The sequence below is a fragment of the Podarcis erhardii genome (genome assembly GCF_964252035.2).
Source record: "Podarcis erhardii genome assembly, chromosome: 11".
Classification (NCBI taxonomy): Eukaryota; Metazoa; Chordata; class Lepidosauria; order Squamata; family Lacertidae; genus Podarcis; species Podarcis erhardii.
This window is the reverse complement of record NC_138501.1, coordinates 17194723-17207996: the sequence shown is the minus strand read 5'-3', so window position 1 is coordinate 17207996 and position 13274 is coordinate 17194723. Positions and strand designations below refer to the sequence as shown.

Genomic DNA, 13274 nt, shown 5'->3' with positions numbered 1-13274 from the left:
GTTTGTCATGTTGAAGCTTGCTGAATTATAAGTGAGCTTGTGTGTCATGTGACATTTCCCATTGTTGCAACAGGAGGCTGACCTCCATGCCACATGCCACAATAATCAACTCATTTTCTCATTTCAGACATGCTTTTTCTGTTTATTGCACTGTCACTTTGTTTACAAAGTAGACAAATACAAGCAACAGTTTATTCTAACTTTACTGGGACTAGTGCCTTCAGGTTGCTGAACTAGTTTGGCAATCTTTCTGCTGCATCTTCACCTTCCCACTGTTGTGTATGCATTGAGTAGCTCCAAGAGCACAAATTTGTCCTCTGCTCTACTTCCATCTGCAATACTAGATGGTCAGCCATTAATTAATTAAATTTTTTTTTGGGGGGGGCAACATTTTTCGATACAGATCTGCACAGCAGCAAAGCAGGAATAACTTCAGTTTTGTGCAAAAGCACACCCCTCTGGTTAATAAAGCATGCTGTCGGAAGTACCATTATATCACATATGCATTATATCCATGCGTATTGACTGAACTATAAAAATCACAGATTCTATGGGGGGGATCCTGTGATTTCTAAAGGCTCTGTTCTCATTCTACCCTTTCAAATTCCTCCTTTGAGGAAAATAAGGCTTGGAATGTCAGTTTCACCTCCCATCTCTCATTCCCCTTCCTCAAAAAACTACTCTGAAGTTGACAGTTCAATCCTCTACATGTCTACTCACAAGTCAGACCCACTGATTTCAGTTGGACTTACTCTCAGATAGATGAATTGTAATCTTAAAGAGTGACATGGAGGACTACCTTAGCAAAAAGATAAAAAATACAACAAGGGAGAAGCTAAGGCAGTCACATCAAAATTGCATAATTGAAGGACATTAAATGGTAAAGGGAGATAAGCCACCAAAAAGAGGCAACAGTGAATCTACTCCCAAAATACTCTGGGCAGGTAACCATTGGCAAAAGTGCTCTTATATGAGAGAGAAAATGGTTCTGAAACTGCCACTCACTCCTGCACCTCCCTCTGTATACATCACCACGTGGCACAGAATTTCACAAGAGAAACATGCTTCATGCAACATTCATTGCTGTGTGTGGACACAAACTGGCAATTTAGCTTAACACAATTACTGGTGTTGCAATGCCTAAAACTTAATAGGGGCCAGCTTGAGGCAGAGTTTCCTGCAACCAGATCTAGAGAGAGCCCTCCAATCTCAGGTCTCAGTCATTTGTTGGAGCTGGGGCTTAAATCAAAACTTCGGGATGCAGCAGGTGAAAGTTTTGCTGATCGGACATGGATCATAAATTAGCCGGGCCAATTCAGAAACCTTATGGTCCCTGCCCAATCACAAGGCCACTTTAGAAACATTGCTTATTCAAGAGGGCAAGTAATTTGCCAGGCTGGTCACCAGCTTATATAATAACATACTGGATTCCTGTTTAGCTTTGAGTAATTTTTTGAGAGGGAAGAGGCAAACCATTAACGTTATCACTTCAAGTGTGTATATGTATCATCAGCAGGAATTCCGTAAGAAGGAAGCAATCACTGTTAATAACCTATGCTAGTATTTACAGGAATTCAGCTATTAAAATATGCTTTCTATTATTCTCCCCACCCCCCAAGGAACTGTTGCTTCATTTGCCTACTAATACCGTATCTGAGCAGAGTTCAATACCGCTTCTGTTTGCCTGTACTGCAAGTGCCAAAACCGTGGTGGCCAATCCTTTGCTGCATCTTAGTAACCTGACTCATGACATACTACATGCTATAGTAAACCTTCATGCGCCTCCCAGTCCAGATGTACAAAATAATAAGGCAAGTATGAGTACAAGTAACTTTCTTTTTTGTCTTTGAACAAGTCTTTTTTTAACAATTGAAAATATGGCGGGATTCGACTAAGTTGCCGCACAAGCGAAACAGGGTCCACTTGCACAACAGAACTTTCTTCTATTTACGCATACTGCACTAAATGCTACGTTGCATTTCACCCATTTATATCTACGCACATGTATTCCCTGGCACAAAAGTCTGCCCTTGGAATTACTTTAATTAAGACCACATTGGTGCGAGTGTGTTTTGTTCATTTTTAAATAGATGCTGGCACATTATGTCGTGTGACATACTGTGTTTGACTTGATCATTTGTTTCTGGAAACGAGAGGTTCCAACATTACATAAACAACAATTCTTGTCTGATGTGTAATGTGTCCTCTAAAACTTTCTTCCAGATCCATGTGATGCATACGTTAGCTGCATCTCTGTCAGCTTGCATATACCAGTCTCTCTGTGGTGGTCACAGCTACAGGTAATGATCTTTAAAAGAAATGAATGTGAGCTTTGATGCTCAGTGAGAGAAATAATTCCCTATTTGCAGTCCTACTTAAGGTATATAAGCTTCTGCATCTGTGTGTATTCTATGATAAAGGGTTATGATGTTCTGTGGTCTTTTGAAGTATTAGATGTATATGGACAAACTTAATTACACCTCTTATTTAACAGAACTATAGCTACTCATGGTAAGATAATCATTCGGTACTTTTTACTATTAATACCTTCTGGAGATGTAAGTGACAGACCCCAGATTCCACCCTTTTATATTCTTTGTTTGTGACTCTGTAACCAGGTGGGGAGTAGGGGTAGAGTGGGATAACAATCTTTGATTAAACCAGCACACAAAGTTTGTGCATAACTACAAACTACAGTGTAAAATAAGATTCACAAACCAACTTCAAACCATGGTGTATGATCCTGGTTTGCTTACCTCAAACCATGGTAGCGATTCTGGTTGAGTTTGGTGGAAAAGGAAGTTAGACTTAAGCTAAACAAACTATAGTTTAGCATTATAAGAACCGGGTTTGTAGGTTGAAAGACACTCTAAAACAGGCATAGGTAAACTCGGCCCTCCAGATGTTTTGGGACTTCAATTCCCATCATCCCTGACCACTGGTCCTGTTAGCTAGGGATCATGGGAGTTGTAGTCCCAAGTTTGCCTATGCCTGCTCCAAAAGAATAAAAGAAGTGTCATTATTAATAGAAATAGTGGCTTAATTTAATTTAATTTTAACTTTTCTTTTTTAATAGCTCGTTACAAGCAAACCAATTCACTGGAACGGTTTACCAAACACTGCTGCTTTCTCACCGGCATTCCTTAAGGACAGCAAGCTTAGATGAAACAGTAACTCCCAATACTGCACCATCTCAGTGGCCAGGTAGTAATGATTTTATTTTATTTGTCTTATCTAGCTTTCTTGACAATAATCAGTGCTGTTCTTTTTTTGGTTTATTTAAACAATGTATACTGCATAACTACAATTGTCTCTGAAAGGTCTTCCAAAAAACCAGAAAGGGTAAAAATCAGTTAAAACTACAAAATTGGACTTCAGTTGAAATGCCTACTGAAAGAAAAACATACCGTATTTTTCGCTCCATAAGACACACTTTTTTCCTCTTAAAATCTAAGGGGAAATGTCTGTGCGTCTTATGGAGCAAATGTGTGGTCCCTGGGGTGGGGGGGGGGCGGGCTTCCCTCGCCAGCCCCGACAAGCTCTGGGAGCAGCGGGAAGGCTGTGCGCGGTGGCTTTCCCCAAAGAGCAGGTCAGGGAGCAGCGGAAAGGCTGCTCCCCAAGCTTGTGGGGCTGGCGGTGGGGGAAAGCCGTGCTTCCCCCCCCCACCAGCCCCGGGGACCACACATTTGCTCCATAAGACGCACAGACATTTCCCCTTAGATTTGCTCTTTGGGTCAAGTAGCTCTGGGGTAGTCCGCGAAGCCTCCGCAGAGCAGCGGGGAGCCTTCATCCCGCTGCCCTGGGGAGGCTTCGCGTGGCTATCCCTGGCTTTTGCGGGAGGTGGGGGAAGGGACAGAGCAAGGCTCTCTCACTTCCCCCACCACCTGCAAAAGCCCCCAAGAGCCGCATTTTTTCCCCTTGAATCCCCCCCCAAAAAAGTAGGTGCGCCTTATGGTCAGGTGCATTAACTGGAGCCTCCACAGCAGGCCCAAGGGTGCATTGCATGAATCGAGCCTTGAGGTGGTACTATGGCATGAATTGCCATGGCCAGACTAGCCCTATCTAAAAACTGCCATAGTTGATGTACCAGTGGGAGCTGGTAAAAGTCACAGCTGGCCACTGAGGGTAACTGAGCTTCCAAGAACACCCCAAAACTCTGATTCTGTTAAGTACATTCTGGGGAACAGGCCTATTCCTGAGGATGCATTGATGTAGTTTCAGTCGAAAAAACTACATTTTTGCACCATGGTTTGGGTGGGTTGCAGCAATTACTGCACAAATAATGAATAAACACCCTAAATAGCTCACAGTAAGTTTAGTATTGTCTCTGGGGAGAATTGTTTTGTGTTTTTGTGTGTGTTTAAAAACTAGGGAATGCTTATTCTCTTTCTAGGTATAATGGCTTTAATCCAGTTATTAAATCATACCGGAGAAGAAGCGCAATCTGGGATCACAGTTTTGCTCTGTGAAATTTTGACAGCAGTCTACCTTAGCCTCTTCATCCATGGTCTCGCCACCCATTCCAGCAATGAGCTGTACAGAATTGTGGCCCATCCTCTTAATGACAAAATGTGGTTTGCTGTTTTTGGTGGAGGAGCAAAGATTCCGAAGAAAGGGCAGGTTCAACAAACATCAAAGATGGGTTAGTTCGCTCTTTGTTTTCTTTACATATAAAACTTTTGTGAACTCTGTTCCTTCCTGTTCCTGCTGCATAAACTGGTTAGGCTGTCTGGCACTGTCTTTCCTCATATCTGCTATAGTTAAATTAAGTAAATAACTGCATTAAGGCTGCAATCCTATGTAGTTCTTACATGGAAGTAGCTGAGCTTGGTTCTAAAGTAAACGTACATTGGTTTGTGCTGTAAACACTTCTAATGTAACTGAAATAGCCATTTCATACCTTACATGTGAAATTAATCAAACAGTTCTAGGTGTTCCAGTATTTGATAGTCTAAAACTAATTTTCTGTGCAGCCTATTAAATGCCAGTTTAAAAAAATATTGTCATGATATTTAAATGATTCGTGAAAAAATAATTTATTTTTGTTTGATGTAGCCATATTCCTTTACTCTAAGAGCAGCCTATGTTTTCTCTTTTTGGCAGGTAGGCACTTCCCTATGCCTAGCCCACACCAGGTAGTAGTATTCTCCATGGAATGTGTGGGGTTTACCAAATCTCTAACTGCCATCAGTACTCATAGTCCTACCAAACCTGCAGGCAAGATACTAGCTTCAGTCTTAGGCTTTTAAATCCAGTGCTGATATGTGATCTTGCATATGTAGGAATAAAGATACAAAGAAAAATTTCTGTTTGTAAGTCGTGACCTCAGGTTTTTATTGTGTTTTATTTATATCATGTTAACTATGTGAATTGGAGTTGAAAATTAAAAAAAAACAACAACAAACCACCACATTGGTCATTCATACATTTGGAACAATCCCTTCTAAATCAGTTTTAAATAACTTCATTATTGAAGGAAGAACATGGCTTGCAATTACCAGAAATATTTCCAATACATTTTTTTGCTCATGAAGACTGCTTGTTTTGTGTCACATGACTATGCATATGGCTGTGGATTTCTAACTGTTAATTTAGCATATAAAAGCCGCCTTTAGTTCATAGCAAAAATGAATCCAGTCACCATCAAAGATTGTTGTAGGGCAGCAAATAATATAAGTGTAAAACTTGGTGTCTACAGATCCTCTGGTAATGTGACCTGCTTAACATTTCATTTTGGCTGATTTATAATTTGATTTGTGATTGGCATAGGCGACACAAAATGGCCTTGGCAGAGAAGAGTTTATTTAAACATCATCATTCACATATCCTGCTTATTTGACCACAGCAAAATGCTGCTTTGTATTCAAATGTCCACATATAATCCATTATAGATAATTTTTAATTACACCAAACAAATGATCCTGAGGAATAGTTCATGGCTCAGTTGGTAGAGCATGAGACTTCATCACAGGTTCATGGGTGTGAGCTCCACACTGGATGAAAGATTCCTGTAGAGATGATCCTCATAGTCCCTTCTATTATCTATAACCTACAGTAAACTTGTGTGGTATGCAGATTAGATATGAGTAATGTCAACACTTAGATTCTGAAGGATTCTGATAATGGATTCCTTTGTGGCTTTAGGGTAAAATTTATAGCTCTTGTCATCTGTCAATGTACTTGGAAGTAAGCAAAACCGACTTCATTAGAACTTGCATGCAAGCACATATTTTAGGATTAACTGCTTTTCATTGGACAGCTCACTTTAGAAAAGAGGAAATAGATTTGGTCAGTGTCTGTACTTAACTCTGGATTACAGTGGAATTTCCAGGGATAAAATTGTGTTCCTCCCATGCTTGTAAGAAGATTTCAGGTGGGACTAGTGTTTGAAGGCTGGAATCACTGTCAGAAGCTTCAGAGGAAGAAAGATCCAGAAATGGCTGCCCATTACTGGAAAGCCATTGAATGTCGGGGCACATGTAAACTAGATGGAGCAATTACAGTGGTACCTTGGTTTATGAACTTAATCTGTTCTGGAAGTTCGTTCTTAAACCAAAGCGCTCTTCAAGCAAGGCGTGCTTTCCCATAGCAGCGGGGGACTCAATTTACAAATGGAGCACACTCAACAGGAAGCGGGACATGTTCTGCTTCCAAGGCAAAGTTCACAAACCAAAACACCTACTTCTGGGTTTGCAGCGTTCTTAATCCAAGTTGTTCATAAACTCAGCTGTACTTAAACCAAGGTACCACTGTACTCTGATTTGGTATAAAGCAAGTTTGTGTTCACATGTCTTCCAAAATGTCACAGGTCTAATACTTGTAAAAAGTTACTCTTTTTGTATTTGTGAATTGGGATGGCCTCACACTGAGGAGCCTAATTGGAGGAGGCCAAGATGACAGAGACATGGGGGGTGGGGGAGTAAACCCCAAAGATCCAGCCCAATATGTGCACACACATTTATTTGAAGAATTTATGTACCACCTTCCATCCAATTCTGATTCCAGGATGGAGTACAACAAAATACACACACACACACACACACACACACACACACCATAATCAGAATTCTCCTTTCCTTTTGATTTGTTAGCATTTTCATCTAGGTTGAAAATAAATTCTTATTTTTTAACTTGTTGGACTAAATATTTTAATAACAGTACTTCTGAAAGAGAAATCTTCCACAGTGAATGATTGGCAGTCTTCCATAAATAGATCTGTATTCCTGAAATGTCTAAAGTGATGATGATTTAGTGGATATAGATACTAATAAATGGGTGTTGCACTGTGAACTGGAAGCAGGGGTAGACAAAACAGGTGTTTATTATTCCAACCCATTTTGGATTCTGCTGGTTGTCCTTCGGCTAAATTCAGATATTTAAGTATTTAATATATAGATGTGACACTTCTTCTTCTTTTATTATAACAACCTGCTGAGTAGTCCTGAATGCTGTAAGGATATTGTACAGTGCAAATTGTCAACCTTTAAGAAATAACTAGAAGCCCATATTCCTCTTCATTTAGGGTGCTCAGTTGTTTTGACAATACAAAAGAATAGTAAACTAAAACAGAAAAGTGCCATGCCAAAGTAGTTCCGTGGGAGCAACCTCCCTAAAGTTATTTCAAGCAATTTGGGACTTTAGATAGCAAATGGAATGCAAACTGGCTGTGCTGATGGTTGCAGTTTTCCAATGCAAGCTAAGGAATGCTCAAATCTTGCTGCTTGTGTAAAACATGATACAGTCGGGGGTGGCTAATAAGAAAAGGGCATTTTGGAATTTTTGCCTAATTCATATTATACATTTAAATAGACTATTAACATAAGACTTGTCAGTTTTTTTACAATAGAACAATCTAAATTATCCAGTGATGTTTAGATTCAATTTGTCGCTTATTTATATTGTCACTTATTTATGTTCTTTTGTTAGTCTTGTTATATACATGTTTTATTAACTTCCTTCTCTGTTTCTCTGCCATGTATAAGAAAAAGTACTACAAGAATATGCCTGACCATTTAAGATATCAATCCTAAACCAGTTTTAGATAAATTTCCTTAGTTATTTTGTAGAGTAAGGAACTTTGTCAGTGAGACTTCATTTCCTGTAATAAGTTTGGCATTTGTCTGTAGTTCCATAACAAATAGCCTACTAGTGCTACAGGCATAAACAGTAAAATTTAAATCAAGAAAGCAGTTACGCACAGTGGTTACTGTTTAGATGGGGGTGAGTGGAAGCAAGAATTCAAAAGATCCATTATTTCTCAAGTTCTGTATCATGTAACACTTTCTGTAAGCTTATTTTCCTATGCCTTCATTTCAAACATAAGAAAGCTTTGTTATTTTCGTTGAGCTCAAAAACTAATGCACCATATTAAGCAATGCATGTGCATGTTTGATGTGCTAGCTAAAAACCAAAGTTTAAGAAAACTTTAAAGTACTTTGTATTATAACAGATATGTTTTTATCTTTAAGGTAAGTGAGTTGCATTTTTAAAGAGAATTTTATGAGCATGTTTTGTGACATTATATACTGGAAAAATAAATCTGAATTATTTCTGTGTTATCGTGCACTTCCATTTATAGATTATGTACTCTTAAAACCTGCATGCCAGTGCGGATTTTATTTACTATTAGCAAATACTGTAGCAGCACCACATGCTGCTCTTCTGTGGGGATATAAATTCATAGTCTGCATTGTAATATGATAGTTGGAGATTTGATTTCTCAGGTATGCAGAAATGAAAGTTACAATATTTGCTAAGAATTTTCGCAGTATAATTGCACCTCTTTGGAAGTGTAGGGTTAAGGGAGAGGGTAGATAAAGGATTAAGGGTTTAGAAGCCAGAGATTTTTGAAATTGCTAATACCGTACTAGACTTGTGCTTGGTGGTTGGGTGTTGCAATTAAGACATTGATTTTTTTAACATTTATTCTTAAATAGTTTGATGATAGACATCTGGTAAGTGGTTTCCAAACTTTACTAAAAAGATGCATATTTTTCTCTCTGCAGCCTCTTCTCCTCTAGATGATGGTGAGAAGCAACAGAAGTTTTTAAGAATGTCATCAAAATCCTCTCTAAAAGAGAGTTCACAGACTACTTTACCCTCGATAGAACAAGATGCCCCAAATTACAAAGAGAAATTTATTCCTCCTGAACTTAGTATCTGGGACTACTTCATAGCAAAGGTATTTTATTTTAATTTTTATTCACTTTTGGAATATTTTCCTTAAGCCAAAGTGATTCTCACTCTGTCACATACTGGCCTTGCTGGTGAGGTAGTTTTTCTTGGCAAAAAGCAGAATCCACTTTCAGGAAGAAGTACAATCAACCCTTGCTTCTTCAAGCAGATACCCTCATTGGCACCACTGAATGCATCTTTTAAGCCCTTACCCATCCCACACCTGATGAAATGTATGATATCAGATGTAGGGCAGATGGACATGGCTTCCCCAAAACAGTCTTGCGGACCAAATGGTCAGGGCTAGCAGGCCAAGTTTGTTCTGTGAGCAGGAGGCTCTCCACCTCTGGTTTAAAATTGTGTTTTAATATGACATGTTACTTGAATTACTGTATTCCAAAAACCCTGCTCGAACAGCAATATCTTAACCTTAAATTATTGGTTAAGCAGGTGGGAAAATGAGCACATCAGAATAGCTGTGGGCTGATCTTTTTTGTAAAAAGCCAGGTAATTTGTAAAGTAGCTTAAGGACTGACCATAGGAGGCAACTATAAAAGGAAATGGCGCCAAGAAATAAAAGGAAAGCTGTGCAGAATATATGAATTATAGTATTTTTCTGTGTATAAGACTAGGTTTTCTCCCCTAAAAATAATGTCAAAAATTAGGGGGTGTCTTATACACGGATACATCTCCTTCCATTTTCTTAAATCTGAGTCCCCAAAAATAGGGAGCGTATTATAGACGGAAAATTGAAAGTATAAAGTATAAGGTAAGTATAAATGAAAGAGGGAACCTGGCATTTTTCCTGTCTGTATTTCTAAGGTTAAAAGAAATAAAAAGAATAAGTTCTTCTTTATTGGTTTTACCCTTTTCAAGCCAAGTCATACTAAAAGTAATCTGAAATTGAAATGATAAGCAGATCTCCCTAAGTATTTGAAGCAAGTGTATTTTGTTTTGTGTTTACGTCGACTGAGACTTCAATTTACCTTTTAGCCATTTCTTCCATCATCGCAAACTAGAATTGAATATGACTCAGAGGAGAGTCAGGAAAGCAGCGATGATGAAGGTGATGATGAATTCTCACCAGACTTAAAGAGTCAGGAACATTCAAATTCAAATTCATATAGGTATGAAATTATTTGATTCATTTGTTTTCCTTTACTGTTTCTACATTTGTTTTCATCTATGAAATGGGAGGCATCTAGGGAAGAGGTAACCTTTCCATCTAAAGTTCTCTCCTACACACACCAAAGTGCTTCTGTACACAAACTGGAACTTGCAGATTTTGTGGCAAGTGAGAGAGGAAGAGAAAGAAGGGAAGACTGAAGGTGGGGGAGATTACATTGTGGGTGGGAGAGAGGGGGGACGTGGAGTGATATTGCAACCCTTTGCAGGTTTGGGAGCTGAGGAAGGAAGAAGACATTGTAATTTTGGGGAGGAATATGGAAGGAGGCGGGGGAAATTCTGTGGTCCTGAGGAGGGAAACTAGGGGGAAGACAACTGAGGCAGGGAGAAGGGAGTTGGTGTATGGATCAAGCAGAGGAACACCCCTTAGTTAATAATAAAAAGGAAAGGGAAACCAGTATTATCTTTTCACAGCTCGTGTATACTTGTTTGTGTATTCTGTTTAGTTGGTCTCTGATGCGGTTGGCTATGGTTCAGCTTGTCCTCCAGAACTTGAAGACTTTCTACCCTATGGCTGGGCATGATCTTTCAGGTAAGTCTGTCTTAGTGGGTTTTTGGATTTGTTTATATAGAATTCCCTCATATTCCTTAATTAACCCATTTTACTGGTGCATATTTTTATTATTTAATAAAATTTATACAACTCTTGATTATGAAAAAAATAATGTGTACATATGTGTACACATATGTGTAAATCCCTGCTTGCAGTTACTTTTTTAAAAAAAATATTGGTTTTATTCATAACACACAATATAAAATAAACATCAATACAATATCACAGTGTGGGATTTCTCCAATCCCTTGACTTCCCTCTACCCTCTCCATGGTTCTATTATATTTATTATTCATTCATGCATGTCCATATCTTATTTTCCATCTATACATATCTGATTCTATCTGTTATCATAATACTGCAACTGTTTTTCAGTCCTTGCTTGGAGTTACAAGCCTAGTTGAGTTTTAGTTGGTGTGATAGGCAAACTTGTTTTCCTGAAAGGCATTGTGGGATGGCGTTGTTGAAGGACTGAGAAAATTAGCCTTCTCTTTTTCCTTCTTGAAATATGTTGATGAGAAGCTAATGTAATGTCCAGATGCTGAAGTAATGATCCCTCTTGAACTTTGTGAGTGAATATTCAAAAAGGACTGAGTGAGAGGAGTTTTAAGGGTAAAAGTTTTGCAAGAATATCATCATGAGCCACAAGTGCTAAAGCCGAGAAAAGGTGCCCTTTACAGAGCTTCTTAAAGAGAGAGGCTGTTTTTTTACATCCTCCAGTACAACAGCCAGCTAAAATATTAAGTGTGGCTAAACCTGAGCTCCTGTTGAACGAGCATATATTTAAGTTACATACCAAGTCATGTTCTAGCAGTAATATTTTTATACTGCACATACGGCCAGCTAACAGGCTAGAATCTATGCAACTGTGAAAAGGGTCTATTTTGTGTTAAACCTTGAAAATAATTACCGTATTTTTCACACCATAGGGCGCACCGGACCATAGGGCGCACCCAGTTTTTAGGGGGGGAAATCAAGGAAAAAAATATTCCCCCCCCCCCCGCCCCAAAGAGCAACGTACAGGCTGCACACAACCTCTCCCTGCCGGAGGGGTTCCCCTTTAGCCCCGTGAAGCCTCTCCTTGCGGAGGGGTTGCGCGCAGCTATGGAAGAAGGCAAGGCAGCGAGCGGGATGGATCCCACTCGCTGTTTTGGCTTCCCCTTTAGCCCCGTGCAGCCTCTCCTTGCCGGGAGACGCTGCGCAGGGCTAAAGAAGCCATAGCCCCGTGCAGCCTCTCCCTGCCGGAGGGGTTGCGCGCGGCTATGGCAGAAGCCTGCATTCGCTCCATAGGACGCACACACATTTCCCCTCAATTTTTGGAGGGGAAAAACTGCGTCCAATAGAGCGAAAAATACGGTAACAGATTCAGTCATATTAAGGATAATTTTAAGGAACTAAGCTCCATTTAATGCCAGGGTGTCCGTGTGGTGTACTAGGATTGGGAAGATACAAATGTACATTTATTCATGAAGTTTATTAGCTTACCTTGGGCCAGTCACAATCTATTTCACAAAGATAAAAAAAGGTGTGTATGTCATCTTGAGCTCTTTTGAGGAAAGGCAGGATCAAATGTACCTAAAAATATTTATACATACATGAACAACATATATAAAGGATTTTAGGGTTGGGCTAAAGAACTGTTATTCCTCATTTCATAACCAGTTTGCCATCTTCAGCTTTGCTTTGATAGCTACTCCTACAGTTCATTAGCACATATAAATGCCCATGCCCAAATTTAGCATGTAAATTTATGTGTCCATTTGATTTTGTTTTTACTTTCTGGTTGCCTCACTTGTGTGCATCTTGACAGGAAAATGTGCAAGCTCCATCCCTAGAGTAAAATCTGCAATTGATGTGACAGCAGTACCGTAGCAGAAAATAGAGTGTAAAGTTCCTTAATATATTGCAGTTAAGGAAAAACTTATTCTTGTTTTAGAGCTTCCAGTTAGTTCCCCACTGTGTCATGCAGTACTAAAGATACTTCAACGCTGGGAGCAAGTTCTTCTTAGGCGACTTGAGATGCATGGCGGCCCGCCAGAAAACTTCATTTCTGTTCATACTTCTCAAGATGCATCCTCTTCAGGCCCTGCACTACTTCGCCACAAAGCCTTGCTAGAGCCAACAAACACCCCCTTCAAGTAAGTGTGCTCAGTGGCTCTGTCGTTTTTGTACTTTTCATGCTCTTTAAACCCGTTGTCATTCACGTTTCCATATCGGCAATACATTCTAATTAGTGTTGTAAGTGTACCTCAGGATAGCGTGGATGTGTTACCTCAAAGCAAGTTTCCTCTGCAGATAGTACTTAAGGACAATTCACTAATTTTGTGTGTGTGCGCGTGTAGATTGTATTTTAATGTACTTG

At 39.4% G+C, this 13274-nt stretch overlaps 1 protein-coding gene across 1 annotated transcript in view; it reads left to right on the top strand.

Annotated features, from left to right (window-relative positions):
* Positions 1 to 13274, top strand: part of DMXL1 (Dmx like 1) — a 71156-nt gene that overhangs the window by 42539 nt on the left and 15343 nt on the right. Inside the window, exons 25-32 of the mRNA XM_081880639.1 lie at positions 1620 to 1811; positions 2224 to 2300; positions 3077 to 3204; positions 4394 to 4642; positions 9006 to 9181; positions 10168 to 10301; positions 10806 to 10891; positions 12849 to 13050. Of these exons, the coding sequence (XP_081736765.1) occupies positions 1620 to 1811; positions 2224 to 2300; positions 3077 to 3204; positions 4394 to 4642; positions 9006 to 9181; positions 10168 to 10301; positions 10806 to 10891; positions 12849 to 13050 (1244 nt within the window). The remainder of the gene's footprint in view (positions 1 to 1619; positions 1812 to 2223; positions 2301 to 3076; positions 3205 to 4393; positions 4643 to 9005; positions 9182 to 10167; positions 10302 to 10805; positions 10892 to 12848; positions 13051 to 13274) is intronic.